At 31.5% G+C, this 17,862-nt stretch overlaps 3 protein-coding genes across 3 annotated transcripts; 2 read left to right on the top strand and 1 right to left on the bottom strand.

The window, feature by feature from the left end:
• The first annotated feature begins 3,741 nt into the window (after positions 1-3,741).
• Positions 3,742-5,656, top strand: LOC108475776 (UPF0496 protein At4g34320-like). Its single transcript, XM_017777762.2, has one exon. It carries the CDS (start codon positions 4,258-4,260, stop codon positions 5,452-5,454), a length of 1,197 nt encoding a protein of 398 aa, XP_017633251.1. The 5' UTR covers positions 3,742-4,257; the 3' UTR covers positions 5,455-5,656.
• Positions 5,657-8,237: 2,581 nt separating this feature from the next.
• Positions 8,238-11,673, top strand: LOC108476029 (cytochrome c biogenesis protein CCS1, chloroplastic). Its single transcript, XM_017778082.2, has 8 exons — positions 8,238-8,712; positions 8,809-9,028; positions 9,132-9,243; positions 9,373-9,645; positions 9,885-10,150; positions 10,244-10,400; positions 10,490-10,573; positions 10,776-11,673. Exons 1-8 carry the CDS (start codon positions 8,334-8,336, stop codon positions 10,929-10,931), a joined length of 1,647 nt encoding a protein of 548 aa, XP_017633571.1. The 5' UTR covers positions 8,238-8,333; the 3' UTR covers positions 10,932-11,673.
• On the bottom strand, positions 11,426-14,945 carry LOC108476030 (4-hydroxy-3-methylbut-2-enyl diphosphate reductase, chloroplastic-like). Its single transcript, XM_017778083.2, has 10 exons — positions 14,511-14,945; positions 14,230-14,426; positions 13,905-14,084; positions 13,503-13,634; positions 13,324-13,398; positions 13,128-13,233; positions 12,943-13,037; positions 12,588-12,773; positions 12,383-12,469; positions 11,426-11,719 (listed from the first exon to the last, which is right to left on the bottom strand). The coding sequence occupies exons 1-10, from the start codon at positions 14,776-14,778 to the stop codon at positions 11,654-11,656; spliced, it is 1,392 nt and encodes a 463-aa protein (XP_017633572.1). The 5' UTR covers positions 14,779-14,945; the 3' UTR covers positions 11,426-11,653.
• Between the last annotated feature and the right edge of the window lie 2,917 nt (positions 14,946-17,862).

Here is a 17,862-nt window from a genome sequence, read left to right as displayed (position 1 = left end):
GAAATTGAAACTATACACCACCTCTCTTTTTTCCTTGAAGGTTAAGTGTGGCTTATCATTTAATTTTCGAACTGTTTTGTTAGATTCGGATCAAATCAATTAGTATATCAATTTAAATAAAAAGATTGAATCGATTATTGAGTGATTTGTTCAGAATCGGTAAAAATAAAAATTTGAGATAAAAATAATAATTAAACATATTTATATTTTTTAAAAATATTTTTAAATTATTAAATTATTATTTATTATTGGACCGATTCAATTTTTAAAACATTGCATTTAAGTCCAAAAGTGTTATCCATTTGGCTTTATTTTACAAGGCAAAGAAGAAATTGCCTAAGTAGAAGAAAGGAGAGAAAGAAGCAAAGCAAACCCAAACTTCTAGGGCTACTAAACTTATGCTTGGGAATATTTTAGTATTAATCCATATTTTATTTATCAATTTGAAAATATAATAATATTATTTAAATTTTGTATAGATACATGTTGATTTATATCCATTAATATCATAACAGATTGAAATAATATAATAAAATATGTCTATTGAGTTTTAGTTCGATTGGTAACATTCTTATCAATATAAGAGGACGTAAGTTTAAGTGCGTTAAAGTGTATTATCCTCCAATTTATGGGTCAATGCATTGTATCAAAAGAGTAGATACTATCAAAATCTATAATAAGATTGTTAATAATTTTTTTTAATATCCAACTTTACCAAACTAATGGTATATATGTGTCATTACATAAGTAGTTTAGGTCTTGTATTCAAAGAAAGTTGGTATTTTTTAAAGGCTTAATATAACATTTGGCATCTGAACTTTATATATATATTTTTTAATTTGGTATTTAAACTTTTTTTTTTGGTCTGATTTGATATTTAAACTTGATACTTTTTTTCTAATTTGATACCCAAGCTTGACATTTTTTCTTAAATTGGTACTTAAACTTTTTGAGGGTCCAATTTGGTATCTGAACTTGACTCTTTTTCCTAATTTGGTACCTAATCTTTTTTTGTTCAATTTGGTACTTGTCAAACGTTTTGCAAATTATTCCAATATACTAACAATGTTGTTTTTTTATGAGGTAGCAAAAATAATTAATTTATGACCGACATGTGACAAGTGATATGATTTTTTATATCTTATCGTTCAATTACTTTTAGTTTTATTTATTTAATTAATTATTTTATCAATTGAAACTAATGAATTTCTTTTAATTTGAGGTTTTAAAAATCTTTTTTCTTATTTAATATTAATTAGTTAAGCTACTTATTTTTTAACATGAATTTCCTCTATCTTGACAATATTTTTGTAGCATAACAAAAATAAAAAATTAACACCATTAGTATTTTACATAATTTGTATAATATTTGATAAATTTAAGTACCAAATTGGGAAAAATTATCTAGTTATCAAATTAAGAAAAAGTGTTAAATTTAGGTATCCAATATTATACTAAACATTTTTTAAATAATTATTCAAAAAGAAAAAAAGGGGTTTGTCTTTCATTACCGAACAAGAACCAACATGTTATTGTAAAAGAAAATATCAATGTCATGTTTCTAAATAGGATTAAATGAAAATCACTGGAAACTGAAGTAAGATTAATGAAGCAGAAAAGCTTTCTTACCACTCTTCTTTGGCTTTTAACTTGACAATGAAGGAATTTGGACCGACAAGTAAAAGTGGGTGTAGTTGTGATGGTTGGTTAACTAATAAATTCAGGCCAGAACTTTGTAATTTTCTAAATAAAAAGACTTGTAGTCTTCTCCTTATCTAATGTCACCTTCTATCTTGGAGACTAAGTTTACACCTATCTCTTTCCTTTACAATAACCATAACTAGATTTTGTCAAAAGGTGTCAAGCTTTTGTTTAAGGATAATATTGAAAATTTGAGATTTTAGATTTAAATTCGGTAGATGTAAAATCAGGAATGAAGGTAGAAATTATTTTTAGGAGTGTAGAAATTAAATTTTAATTTTTATGATAGTAAAAATATAATTTTACTATTTAAATAGCCTATATTTTTATAAAATTTAAAGGATTAAATTAAATTTTTATCATTTTTAGTAAAGTGTAATTTTGCATTTACTAATTTAAAATTTTAAAAATTTCAAAGACCTAAATGAAAAAATTTTTATTTTAGGAGGACCGGGGTCCCTGCCAACCCTTGGCTACGCCTCAGTATAAAACTAAATTTATTTAATTAATTAGTTTAGACATTGTATTTAGAAGCGAAGCTAGAGTAGCTAACAATAGCTTTAGCCTCCTTAAAAATGAAAATATTTAATTTAGCCTCTTTAAAAATAATAAATTTATGAGATAATCTATATAAATTTGCACTTTGCCTCCCAAAATTTGAAAAAAATCTATTTGGTCCCTTAAAAATAATAGAATTATAAATTAGTATATGTTAAAATTACTTATTTATCTCTCAAAAATTTTATAACTCGGTTCGGTCTCACTAAAAAATTTCATAGCTTCACCTTGGATTGTATTATTTAATCAATTTAGTGCTTGTAATAATTAATTCTGAATAAAACTTTTAAAATATAATATTATCTAATATTTGTGAGTATATGTTTTATTATTTCAAGTAAGTCTTAGCATCAAATTGAATCAAAATCACATTAAATTGATATCCGATAGATATATTAAATCAAGATTAAATTTTAAATTGCATCAATTCAACTCTAAATATAATATATTAAATTATGTATTGTCGACATCAACTCAATTGAATAATAATAAAAATACACTTATATTTTACAAAATAACAAATACCAATATAATAATGTTTTGATTTTTAATATTTTCTATAACATATTAATACAAATAAAATTTTAACTCAAGACACACACTTATTAAAACTTCAACTTAAACATTTTTCTTAAAAAGACTCATTTATTTTTATTACATGTTATAAATATTTTATTTACACTGAATGAATCATATTTTAATATTATTTTATAACTGAATCCAAAATTTTATTTAAAACCATCCGGTGAAAGTTATAATCATTGGTATAATTTTAATTAAGAGTGAGAATTCAATCGAATCGAGTGAAAAAATTTTGAGTTAATCCAATTGATGAGTCCTATTTTACCATCCTAACTCAATTTGATTTTTTTTAATCGAGTCGAGTCAAAATTGTTCGAATTAAATAAAAAATTAAACATATCATATTAAAATATTATTACAGTAGAACTAATTCCATGTTAAAATAAATAAAATTGAAATTATATATATTTAAAACTTTTCAAATCAAGATAATAATAAAAATAAGATAAGTATCATAAATTTGAATCATTAATTCATTTAGGTCCTAAAATTATTCTTTTAGAATATTTTATATATTTTAAAATTTTTATAAATATTTTAAATTTTAATAAATATTTGGATTTTTAAAAATTATTTTTAATTTTTTTTGTGATTTTATTGAAAGAGATCAATTTAATTATTTTTAAAATTGACAGAAATTAAAAGATATTTATACTAATCTATTATTTAAATTATTTAAATTATAAAATTTAACTCAACATGAACTTAAAATTTGATTAAAATAACTCAAAATTTAAATTTTATCCTCATATTTTGTAAAACAGTTCAAACTTTAACCATAGCAAAGTTCTCCTCTTTTTGTTGGGCCGTACCTTTAGCGCGTGAAAACTGTAAACAGAGAAAACTAGTTTAATTACGAGATAGAAAGAGAAAAACACCTTGCTTCCCGCGTTTCCCTTTCCATGTCCCAAAATTTCAATTTTCTCATGCGTGCAAGCTATTCTCTAATGAAAAATCTCTTTATATTTTAAACAAAAACAATTCCCATTCCCCAGCCCTAAAGCTCTAATTTTTTTTATTTTTAGTTTTTCTCACAATCTCTTGCTTCTTAACGGTTTAAGTCTCTTTAAGATTCTTCGTCAATCATTCATTTCACCTATTTATCTTCATCACTAATTGCTTTCTTTCTCTCCAAGACAAAACCCTATCAACTCTTCATATTTATCTTCTCATCATAAGATTCAAAGTCTTCTTCTTTGTTTTCCTCTCTGGGTTTTCTAGATTTTCTCTTTTTTTGGGTTCTTTTCTATATAAAATATTAAAAACACTGTTCAAAATCTGATTTTTCTTTAGTGGGGCGGTTTAGTTTGGTAAAGTAGAGATCTTGTTCTTGTTCCAATTTGTTTTTTTGTTTTTATACATATATAAATCCCATTTATTTTTCTGGTATTCAGCTCATAATTTAAATCAGTAATCATGGGAAATCATACCAGCAAGAAGGCATCTGAAACAACATCATTATCGGCGGCTATGAATGTTAGCAGTAATTTACATTCCACGACCGAACTGAGTTCCTACGAAGCAGCTTGTAAGCTCGACATGGAGTTGCAGACCTTCGACACTAACGTCCAAGCTCGAACAAATCAAGTGATCAACACACTTGCAGTAGGAGTCGAAGTCCGAGCACTTTCATTCGATTCATTAAAAGAGGTAACCGACTGTCTTTTAGAAATGAACCAAGATATCGTTAAAGTTATCTTGGAATTTAAGAAAGACATATGGAAGAACCAAGAACTGTTCGAGCTAGTCGAAGAATACTTCGACAACAGCTTGAAAACACTCGATTTTTGCTCGGCATTAGAGAAGTGTTTGAAACGTGCGCGCGACAGTCAGTTACTGATCCTCGTCGCATTACAACAGTTTGATGAGGAAACAGAAACTGGCGGCCGTGATAGTGGCAGTGAAATTAAATACGCGAGAACATTAGAAGAGTTGAAGAACTTCAAGGCGGCCGGAGATCCATTCACCGAAGAATTCTTTCAAATATTTCAATCTGTTTATAAACAACAAATGGCAATGCTTGAAAAATTACAACTTCGTAAGAACAAGCTCGATAAGAAGCTAAGGTACATACATGCATGGCGGAAGGTGTCTAGTATGATATTTGTCGCTACGTTCGCCACTGTTTTGATATGTTCCGTCGTGGCGGCAGCCATGGCTGCACCACCGGTGGCAGCGGCTCTCGCAGCTGCAGCATCAATCCCATTAGGTTCGATGGGGAAATGGATTGATTCTTTATGGAAAAACTACGAAAACGCATTGAAAGGACAAAAGGAAGTGATTAGTTCGATGCAAGCAGGAACATACGTTGCCATTAAAGATTTGGATAACATAAGAATCCTCATTGATAGATTGGAGATTGAGATTGAATCCATGTTGAAAACTGCAGATTTTGCAGTTGAAGAAGAAGCTGTGAAAATTGGGATCGATGAAATTAAAGAGAAACTGGGGATGTTTATGAAGAACGTGGAAGATTTAGGACAACAAGCTGATATTTGTAGCAGAGATGTTAGAAGAGCAAGGACTGTTGTTCTTCAAAGAATTATAAAACATCCCAACAACGGAAAATTTATTGCTAACAACAACAAAAAAAGAAAAATGATCCATGTTTGATTGATTTGCAGTATTTATGTTTTCGATATTACATGTTTGTTTGTCAGGTTATTTTCCAGTTTGGAAATGTTTTTTTTCCCGTATATGTAATTATTGAATATTGTTTCAATTGTGTAATTTTTCACTTTTCAGCCTTTCATCATTATTGTTAAACTCAGCTCTCCTAGGTTTTGTTATATGAAAATAATAATTTTAGTTTTTAGATTTTTTGTTAATTTAATATTTATTCTTTATTTTTTAGTTCAGTTTGAGGTTTAATTTTTAAAAAATAATTAAATTATTATTTTAAATAAAAATATTGATTAAAAGATTAAATTTTTAAGATATTGGTGAGGTAACCCATGATAATATGTGTATTTCATGTTTTTTTTTTAATTATGAACTTTATATAATTTTTGGGGTTAAATCACAATTGAGGCCTAAACTTAGCAATAACCCTCACATTGAGATTTGAATTCTTTTTATTCAAGTTAGCCTCTAAACTTAAATATTGTTCCTATATTAGGGTCCGAGCTAGGCAATTGTTCTCATATTAGAGCTTGAAATTTTGTTGTCTAAGTTAGTCCCTAAGCTTCACAATGGTTCCCATATTGGGCCATGAATTTGACAATCATTCCCGTATTAGGACCTAAATTTTGGGGTTTTTAAGAAAATATCAAAGACTAACTTGGATAAAAATTTAGACACCAACGTGGAAAAAATTGTGAAGTTTAGTGATTAACTTAGACAAAAAATGTTGAGGCCTCTGTGTGGGAGTGTTGCTAAGTTCAAACCCCAAAAAGTGATTTAACTTTTTAAATTTTTTTATAATTTTTTAAATCATTTGTTAATGTGACATAAAAAAATATTATTAGTTTAGCATAAAATATACATAGACTATCATAAGAATGGATTATATGAAACTGTGATTCCATGTCACCCCTATCCCTTTTTAATAAGAGAATGACAAATTAGATTTTTCTTCTTGATTTCAGCTTTTTCCTTTTGAAAAAAATTCAAATCAAACTAGAAATTGCTAGAAATCAAGAAGAAAAAATTTGATTTGTCATTTTCTTATTGAAAAGAGAATATGTATGATGTAGAATCACAGTTTCATATAATAATTCTCATACTACCACATAAATTACATGTTAAAATCGTTAATAATTAATGTTTTAATCAACATTTTAATTAAAAATACTTTGATTCTTTTTGGCTTTTTAAAAATAAAGATGAAATTGAAAAGAAAATATATACATCAAAGAATAAGTTAACCATTATGGGTATAGGAGTAAACACAGATGACAATTTATAAGCTTTGGATAAGATTTGATAATATAAAGAAAATGACAAAACATTTTAATTATGATTATGATATAAAAATTAATGTAAAAAGAACAAATAATTAAAAATTTAATTTACATGAGTTCCTATCAAATCAAGCATAAAAGCTGGTAACAATCTACTACTGTCTTGTCCCTTACCTTAAAAATCTAACTTCAACCTAACTTCATAAGGGTTCCAACTTTCAATTTATATGTCCCACAATTCTTTAATCAATTATTTATTGAATTGTGTTTCTTTTTATTATTGATAAATTTTTGAGTTTATGGTAGAAGTTAAAATTTTGGAATCTGAATATTTAATGTTTTAGAATACGTTAAGATGAATTATTCTCTTATTTATAGATTAAAATAAATTATATGTAATTATAGATATTATGTTAAAAGAATAAATATGATTAGAATTTATAGTGAAATTATTCAAAAAAATTAAATTTTATTATGAGAGTAATTGATTATGTGTGAGTTTTATTTTAAATTATCTTTACTATATTATAGTTACAATGTACTTGTGTTTACATTGTATTTGCATATATATATTTTTATAAATATTATTCAAATTTTAAAATATTGAGAATTTTAGAAATTTAATAAAAAATGGAAAGAGAAAAGGTGAATGTATAGTACCTTTATTATAAAGATTAGATTAAATTAGTCTCTTTATTGTTAAATAAATTAATTTATTTCTTATATTATTTTTTAAAATTAAATAAGATTAAATTTCAACAAAGATATTTATTATTTTTAACTAATATTATATTTTGAAAGCTTTTTATAATTCTGTAAATAAAACATTTTATTTAAAATTAAATTATAAATGGAAAAAAAATTCATGTCATTTTTAAAACAATATATGTTAACTATGTTCAAATTTGACTTTACATAAATTAAATTGGTAAAAATACCTCTACGATCCCTCTCAAAATTGATATCAAGTAAATTAGTCTCTCTAAAAAAATCAGAGTAATTTAATATTATCGGTTTCAAAAATGAGCAACGAAAGACAATTAATCACAACGTTAATGTTTTTTCGTCAATAGTACATTTTTTATTAGTAATAACAAATCTAGCCTACAACATTTACACATTTTGTCAATTTGATCCTAATTTAATACATTTAGCTTGCAACATTTACACATTGTCAACATTTACGCAAATATAAACATCGAGAGCTAAATTTATTATTATACCAATCAAAATTATGTATAATTGACAAGATTAACTTTGTGATTCATTATCCTTAGTTTGTTCACTTTCAAAATTAGCAGAGATTAAATTGCACCAATTTTTTTTGAGAAGAACCAATTTGCTCAATATCAAAATTGAAAGGGACTGGAAAAGTATTTTTAACAATTAAATTGCTCAAAGGGACTAATTTGATTAAGACCCTATAATAGAAGGACTATTTCACCATATATAAAAAATACCATGCTTAGGATAAGCCAACAGCAAACGGTCGTTATTATTACACGACCCCCAAAAAAGAAAACAATTATCTTTTAACTAACACTTCCTATCCAAAAACAAGAGACTGTGTGTAGTTCACGAAATCCATCAATGGAAACTCTGTTAAACCCATCAAAAACCCCAAATCTCTTTATACCAAAAACCCATCTCTTTAAACTCTCTTTTCTTCATTCTAATTTTAATCCTCAACCCCATAGTTCCTTCAACAGGAGACCTCTCTCAATCACCATTACTTGCAAAGTGAAAACCTCTCAAGGTCGTAAAAACGATGGGAAGAACATATCTAAGAAGATTGTATTAACGGATTCAGCTCCAGAACTGAGTAATGAGGAAATTAAAGCAAAGCCAAAGGGTGGAGGAAAAGCTTGGGGGGTTATTAAGAAATTTCCCAAAAGAGTTTTGGCTATCTTGTCTAACTTGCCTTTGGCTATTGGTGAAATGTTCACTGTTGCTGGCCTTATGGCTCTTGGTAAGTAAATAAGGTTTCCAAAATGGGAAAAAGTTTGATTTTTAGTTTCTTTTGTTTTGTAAAAATGTGAACTTGATGCTTGGAATTTTCAATTAGGTACTGCAATTGATCAAGGGGAATCCCCTGAATACTATTTCCAAAAGTACCCTGAAGAAAATCCAATTTTTGGGTTCTTCACTTGGAGATGGGTTCTTACCCTTGGATTTGATCATATGTTTTCATCCCCCGTCTTCCTTGGAACTTTGATTCTTCTTGGTACATCACTTATGGCTTGCACTTACACTACACAAATCCCACTTGTTAAGGTCGCAAGAAGGTTTGATGTTTTATAGCAATTTCTTGTCTTTTCTTTTTTTTTTTTTTGGGGGGAACGTTTTAGAGACATTTTTGTACTTACTGAAAATCACCATTGTGTGCAGATGGAGCTTTTTGCAGTCAGCTGATAGCATCCGAAAGCAAGAATTCTCAGATACCCTTCCTCAAGCATCGGTTAGTGATTTGGGTGTTATTCTCATGGGAGCTGAATATGAGGTTGTATTTTCCTCTTCTTTGCCATTTTAAGTTACTGCAAATACTAACATTGAATCATATTTGAACTCTTATAAGCATGGTCATCATGTTTGATGTGTTGCCTCTATGTACATGGTTTGATTAATACAGGTTTTCTTGAAAGGGCCATCATTATATGCTTTTAAGGGACTGGCTGGTCGGTTTGCACCAATCGGAGTACATTTAGCAATGCTGCTGATAATGGCAGGTGGAACACTTAGTGCAACAGGGAGCTTCCGAGGGTCGGTCACTGTTCCGCAGGGACTCAATTTTGTTATGGGAGATGTACTGGGTCCAACCGGCTTTCTTTCCACCCCTACCGAAGCTTTCAATACTGAAGTTCATGTTAACAAATTCTATATGGACTACTACGATAGCGGAGAGGTAAATGTTTATTTCTTGCTGTTTGAAGACGCATAAACACGGAATCAGAATCGTTTGGTAGAGATAAGTACATAAGCTCTTCATAGCAATTGAAATATACAACCATAAAAACCGAATCAACCATTGGACTCAACAACCTTCAAAGCCCCCAAAGCAGCCCCTGCCTCGATGTTTTTAAGACACAATACAAACTTTATTCAGGGATCTTCTCTTTTAACCTATTTGACCTTCTGTTTCAGGTTTCACAATTTCACACCGATCTATCATTGTTCGATATGAACGGGAAGGAAGTAATGAGGAAAACACTGAGTGTAAATGACCCTTTAAGATATGGTGGGATTACTATATACCAGACAGATTGGAGTTTTTCGGCACTGCAGATACTTAAGGATGGTGAAGGGCCATTCAATTTGGCAATGGCACCTCTAACGATCAATGGAGACAAGAAGCTTTTCGGGACGTTTCTACCAGTAGGGGACACTGATTCTTCTAATGTCAAAGGGATGTATGTATATATCTTTTGCAGCTTTGTTTTATAGCTTTTTGAGATGCTTATATTGTTATCTAAACATGTTCCCTTGATCAACTGGAACTTCAGATCGATGCTTGCTCGGGATCTGCAGTCTATTGTCCTATATGATAAACAAGGGAAATTTGCTGGGGTGCGACGACCTAACTCTAAACTTCCTATAGAGATTGATGGAACGAAAATCGTCATCGTTGATGCAATCGGAAGTAGTGGTCTTGACTTGAAGGTGACAAGATTTCATGTATTATGCATTCTGGGATTTCTCTTAAATAAAAATTTCATGTCTTTGTTAACATAAAACCTTGTTTTGTTCAGACCGATCCGGGGGTCCCAGCAGTCTATGCTGGATTTGGTGCTCTAATGCTCACAACTTGCATCAGTTATTTATCTCATGCACAGGTGAAAAACATTTGTCTAGTATGAGCTCATCTGCAAATCTTTTAAGACAAAATTACAGAGATGACTGATGTTGTTTGAGAAGAAAATCTGATAATGATAAAATGAAATAATTACTTTGACCGGTGATTGCACTCTTATGTTAGATTGGAATCATCATGTGTTTATGTATGCTCTTTTTATTTTTATTTTTTTGGCATAATAGATATGGGCGTTGCAAGATGGGACAACAGTAATCGTTGGAGGGAAGACTAACCGAGCCAAGGCTGAATTTCCAGATGAGATGAATCGCTTGCTTGATCAGGTTCCTGAAATAGTCGAGTCATCCATTTCCAAGAAACCAGATAACATTGGTGGCTAGTTTTCAAGGTGCCGGAAAGGCAAAAATACGAGCATTCAAGCTAGCCACAGTTTTGTAGTTTCTGGTACACTCAAGATATTGTTCAATCTCAATTACAGTCAAACCAAAGAAGGCAACAACGCATTCAACTGAGATGTTAAGAACCCTAGTCATGGACAATACCAAATCCACAACTTGGCAGCAAAGGAGCAAAATTTGTTTATGAAATGTATAGTTACAAAGAATCCAACCCTAATTCCACATCCCACTAAATAGTATATTGAAAGTCATGAGTTAATGCTTCAAACTACCAATACTATTTTTTTTCATAGCAATACCATTCTTTATGGCTCCTTCTTGACATTTTTGTATAGTTAATATTATTCTTTATGGTTCCTATTTGATGTTTACAATAATATGCCAAATATAATGAAAACTACTGATATTTTCTTTGAGATGTAGCTGAAATATTCATGTAACAGATAGTGCTGGAAAGATGAGAGTAAATAGGAGAATTATTAGCTCCATGCATGTCTTTTAACATAAAATACTGATTTGATACACTACTGTTCTCCCTGGGAGGGTACGAGACTGTGAGCTCACATTGATCCCTATATATCAAACATTTCATGCTACATAGTTACATACAACACTATAATTCAAGGGTAGGTATATGCGATTACACTGTCGGATCCTCCTGTGAGCCCCCCATTGTTGGCTGATGCACCTGTGTGAACCTATACTTATGCTACTTGCAAGGCTTCTTCGCGTTTTATGTCAAACACCTTGATTAGGGCATCTTCGACAACCTGATTAATCCAAATAGACAAATATATATTAATTTGGATAATATAAACAAAGTAGTGTTATTAACAGAACCATATAATATAAAGTTAATAGAACTAGTATAGTATGACAAACCCTGCATTAGCTACAACCAAAAAGTTGCAAACTGTGAAGTTAATACTGCTAATGATCCCTAGGGCTTTTTACCAGGTGATAATTATTATTACTGTGTGGTAGAGAAGGTGTGGGAGGATTTTTTTAAACATAAATTGTTTGGTAAAGTTAAAAAGCAAAAGCAAAAATAACGAAGATTATATCATTTTACAAATGAATCTAAATAATTAATAACAATCTTGAAAGCATGCAACATTTTACTTAACCACCCTTATTTTCTCTTCCCCCATCTTTTCAATATGAAATGATCTATTTTTGTAAATAAGAGTGAAAAATGATCATTTTTCCTATTATTTTCCCCTTTAAACTTTTTCCTCTTCCTACCTAGCACTAATGAAAATAATTTTTTCCTCAATTTTTTCAACCTCCATTTTCCATCCTCTTCCCTTTTCTATCCTATGTCAACCAAGGATTTAGAATAGACTACATGAAAGACAAAAAAGAGTCCAAACAAACAAGCTAAAAGTAAACCAAATTGTAGAAATATGAAATTCCACATGAAAGAGAATTACCTTATCTGGTGTGGAAGCACCAGATGTAACACCAATGGTGATCGGACCCTCTGGTAGCCAGTTTTCTGTCTCAACCAGCTCCCCATGCTGGTATAATACAGCATTCACATAATTTAAAATAAAAAGTAGCAATGAGAATACGTTTTTCTAGGCTGACAAAATTAGAAGTTGATCAAGAACTAGATTCCTTTGCACTTAAACTTACTTTCAATTTGTGAGCTATTCTGTTTCCTGGACCTATTCTCTTCTCACTGTCTATCCAATATGAGGGAATCCCACGGTCCTCTGAAATTTCTTGAAGGTGTGAGGTGTTGCTTGAATTCCACCCACCGACAACTAACATAAGATCCAGGTCTTCATCAACCAACTTATACATTGCATCTTGTCGCTCCTGAAAAAGACAACAAATGAGCTTTAATTCAGTATTAACACAAAAATTGGTATGCAATCAGTTGAGGGGAAGAACACAAGAAGAACCAGCCTGTGCTGTAAAGCCTTCCAGAAGAAAACGTATCACAAATTTATGGAAAAAACCGAACTGTCACAAACATTCAACTTACTTGTGTCGCATCACAAATTGTGTTAAAGCTTAAGAAGTGATCTGTGACATTTTGCACTCCATATTTTTGCATCATGGTCCTCTCAACTAATCTTCCTGTTAACCAAAATGTAATCTGTGTCTCAAGTAGCAATTCCTTGGAAGAAGTGATATATATATAAAAATAAGTGTAAAAGTGCTACTAACCAATTTCCTCTGTCTCTCCCTTCAGCATTGTAGTTTGATTTGCAATGCCAACTTTTACTAGGTCACGATCTGGATCAAATCCCTCTGAAGTAGCATTCTTAAATTTCTGCAAATGGAAAAGGCAACCATCATCTACATATTTGCAGAATGCTCGGTACATTTTGCATATGAATAAAATAAGCAACAAAGATTATACCTCCATAAAAGCCTCTTTGGTGGAGCTAGATCCATTAAGTTCACCTCCAAGAATGTAATCACAAACATACATTGCCTTCAAAAATCAGAGAGCACGAAAACAAACAAGTTTAACTTAATAAAATACAAAAGGACAAGCCAAAATAAGAAAACAGAATGCTTAGTCACTTTAGGACATACCTCAGTCATATTCTTCACAATGATATAAGTTCCAGCAAAAGATGCAGTTGCAATTGTCTCCTCATGAGCATATTTACCATGTATGATTGAAGTAAAGTCTCCTTTCTTGTGCTTCTCTACTACGTTCCATACCTACATAGAAAAAATTTCAGTTTCAAAAGAAATTTCTGAATGCCGAAAGGTGCAAACAAGAAAAATTGAAGAATTGCAAACTATTTTACCCTGAGTAGTGTGAATATCACATGCTGTATATACTCAAATTTGCTAAATATTTCAATATATTTGCATGTCTGAATCCGTGTAAGACACATATACTTTACAGAAAATGAAGTGTCCGGACCGGATAACATAGATTACAAGAAATTAATTGTTATGACAGAAAAAAATTATGGCAGACGATACCTTAGTTACCCAAGGACAAGTTGTATCAACAATTTGCACATTTTTGTCATTCAAAACCAACATCTCATCAACTGCAGCTCCAAAAGCGGGCAAAACCACAACATCCTTCTTATCCACTACATCAAACCGTTTCTTCCCTTCCTCAATAGGAATATTTTTAACTTCCATCTCCTCTAATCGCTGCATATATATATATATATATATATATTAAAAAAAAAAAAACTTGATGCAAAGAAACTAACAACCCACTAATTCTTTGGTAACTTTTTATCATTATATCATATAAACCGCGTAAAAGTTACGAGTAATAGAGAAAAGAACAGACCTTATTAACAGTTGGGTTATGGATAATTTCATTGGTAATCCAAATTCTTTCATCTGGAAACTGTTTTCTTGCTTCATAAGCAATTTGAACAGCTCTTTCAACTCCCCAGCAAAATCCGTAAGCTTCTGCTAATTTTACAGTTACACTTCCCCATGTATACTCGTTTCCATTTTCCTTCAATTTCTTTATAATATCACCTGAGATTTTTGGGGAAAAAGAACAAAATTTAAATAAAATTCAAATTATATAAATTGTTTCGTTTTGTACGGAGCAAAACTTACTAGTGTACTCTCTATTCATGAGCTCGAGCGTTTCCTCTTTGTGTCCAAAACCTTTCCGATTATAATTCTTGCTCCTCGTCAAGTTACGCCGGAAAGACTTTGCATCGAAGTTATCGGGATCCACGGCAACGGAAGAGGACAAATCTGAATCGCCGGAGCATCGGACGGAGATCGGCTTCCGCTGGGAAGGAATAGCACCGGATCTTCCACCAAAGTTATCAGAACCGGTGCGGATGCAGAAACGACATAGTTGCAGAGTAGTCGCCATTGAAGAGAGAGAGAGGGGGTAGGAGGAGATGGGCGCACGTTAGCGAAGGGAGTGGACAGAAATCTGTGAGGTTGTTAGTAGAGCGCGCATTTTATCCTTGGACAAGTGTGAAACTGTGAATGATGATGCAGCTCTTTTGGTTTTTTCGCTCCTCGGACAATATTTTTGTCGTTTTATCTAGGCATAATCAATTATTTTGAACTTCAGCTTTAAAAAAAAAAAAAAATTAGCCATTAATTTACTCTTTTATTAAAATAATTTTTTGAATTTTTTAAATATTAAAAAATTAATTAATTACTAACATAACACACACGTGTATGCCATGTTAGTAAAATTAATAAGCGCTTATTTTTTATATATTTTAAGGTGATTTGACGAAAAACAAAAGTTTAAGCACTAAAAAAATAAAAAATTAAATGAATAACTAAAATAACTTATTTTGTAAAGTTAAAAGGTCAATATGCTTTTATGTATTAGTATTGATCGTTTTGGTTCTCTCGATGCCTAATCAAGGTGGAACAATAACTACCAAAAGTAATTTAAAAAATTTAATTCCACATATATCCTTCAATTATTGTTTAAAATTTAATTTGGTTCTTAAATTTCAAAACATTTTGATTGAATATTTAAAATATCAATATCGTATTAATCAAGTTATTCTATGAGCCTAGTCATTAGATTAAGTATTTAATATCATTTTTTGAGATGCTAAAATATAATTTTAACATTTTAAGAGTTAAAAGCACAATTCTCTATTTTAAAGGGTCTAAGGCTCCCACTACCCCTCTCTTCGCTCTTGAGATTAGACCTTGAATATATTTATAATATGTAACTAAATTGTAAACATGTGTATAACTTTGTTTTTAAAAAATTTGGAGAAAGATCCACTTACACTAGTGTGTTATACCCCTATCCATATAAGAACACGTGGCAAGCCAGGAGGACACTTGAGCAGCAAGCCAGCCAACAGGGAACCGGGGGAAGTCATCCATAAGTCCTACCTTCCAGCACAACCATCCAGACAAGTGCAAGCCATCGGGTATCCTAACCTTCAAGCTTCCGTTAAAAACGTGGTGTCATTAGTTACCAAACACCACGTGGGTTCAACCGCTCTATACCATCAAGTCAAAATGAATGAAAAAATCTATCTTATCACAAACATCCTCGTCCCATGGAAGGCATCCATCCATGTGCTATGAGATGATGTCTAGATGACAAATTCAACAAGTTAATACCTCCTGGAGTAATGAAGAAGGGATCGATTCCTCAATAATACCAAGCCTATACCCTACCAATTTACTTTTAGCACCTAGTCGTCACACTCTCCTCTTCACCACTTTTTGTAACCTTCGACTCTCTTCCTTGACTGGGTGAATCGGCCTTCTCAACAACCATCATTCTCTCATCCATACATCTTCCTTGTTGTATCTCTGTATCAACAATTGATGCGGTGAGCTTGGAGAACATGGCTTCGCAATCTCAAAGTGGCATTACCATCGACCCAACCAATCAGACCAATGACCTAGCTAACCAAATCAACTCCTCTACTCCACCCAGCACACCTATCTCACCTAGTTCAGGAGCTTCTTCGACTTAAACTCTACTCAGGTTATTTCTTCCATCCCCGCCACATGCCCTCCTCCTCACTTTGGAATAGCTAGTAAAGGCCCTGAGCAATCCCTTAGGCCCTAACTCTATCACCTCTATTGCACCAACTGAAATTGTTCCCTTAGCAGCCACAAAACATTAGCCACCACTTGGTGTGCCTCCTCCTAGGCCTTTGGATCAAGTAGCCATTGTTTGCAGCAAGCAATAACTTGCCTCACAGCCACACAGCTCTCTCAACTGTAACTCCTACCCCATTAAACCAAGGTTCTCATCAACAAGCTTCTGGCCCCTAACCTCATGACTCGAACTCAAGAGAAACTATGACATTTGGAAGAGCAGTTCTCTCAACAAGAACACTTATTTAAAGAACAGCAGGAATAACTGTGTGTCCTTGATCAAAGGAACACTCAGAATGAGCAACTAATTACTGAGTTGAAAGTCGCTTGGGAGGATCCCAAGCAAGAGAATCGAGCTTGCCAATAAGATGAAGCACAATCTGCCCTTTGCAAAAGCCGCGAGCACAATAAACCAGGTGACCTTTGCAGGAACAATGCGGACCTTCCAATAGCCTCCCAACATTCTTAGGGTAATAACAACGTCTTTATAGAAGAGCAACTCAGAGCTTTCACGGTGAAATTAATGTAAGAAGTAAAAGGAGTGAAAACAGACAAATTTATCTAGAATTACTCTAATGAGTCGTTAGTTTCTAAAGTCCTTGATAACCATATCTCGGCTTCTTTCAAATTTCCGTAGTCTGTATACAATGGTTCAGGGGACTCGAAAGACCATCTAGCCCAGTATACCAATCATATGAACATACTAAGAGCATCCAATGGGGTCAAATGCAGGGCTTTCTCCATGACCCTCTTGCAAACAGCTCAATAGTGGTACCTACCATTGCCGACGGGGTCCATCCACTCTTTTGAATAGCTAGTAGGACAATTCATGAGTCGCTTCTTGGCCAACAAGATGCTCTAGCAATCCCCAGCTTATTTGATGACCATTCGTCAGGGAGCAAATGAATCCCTCCGTGATTATGTCCAACGATTTAGTGTAGCTACCTTGATATAATTCAATAATATATTTTTGTGAGAGTTAAAATACAATTTCACCATTGTATTGATATATATGTTCATAGTTTTAAAAGGACAAAATCAGAAGTTTATCATTTTGGAAGAGGACAAACTATAATTTCACAATTTATTTACTTAAAATTTTATAAATTAGGGGCTAAAAGCACAATTTTTTATATTATGAAGGCTAGGGCCTTGCTTGCTCCCTCCCCTTAGTTTAAATATGAAATAGAATATATTTATAGTATGTGACTAAATTGTAAACATGTATAAATTTTTTTATTTTAATAATATTATTTTTTAACACGGTAAATATTGCATAGGTATTAATAATTTATTTTTTACAATAAATTCACAATTAGGATAGTGAAAGAACAGAATTGATATGATATTAATATTTTGA

This window comes from Gossypium arboreum, chromosome 3 (genome assembly GCF_025698485.1).
Source record: "Gossypium arboreum isolate Shixiya-1 chromosome 3, ASM2569848v2, whole genome shotgun sequence".
Lineage (NCBI taxonomy): Eukaryota > Viridiplantae > Streptophyta > Magnoliopsida > Malvales > Malvaceae > Gossypium > Gossypium arboreum.
Note: the sequence above shows the minus strand (reverse complement) of the source record. Positions and strands in the feature narration are given on the sequence as shown.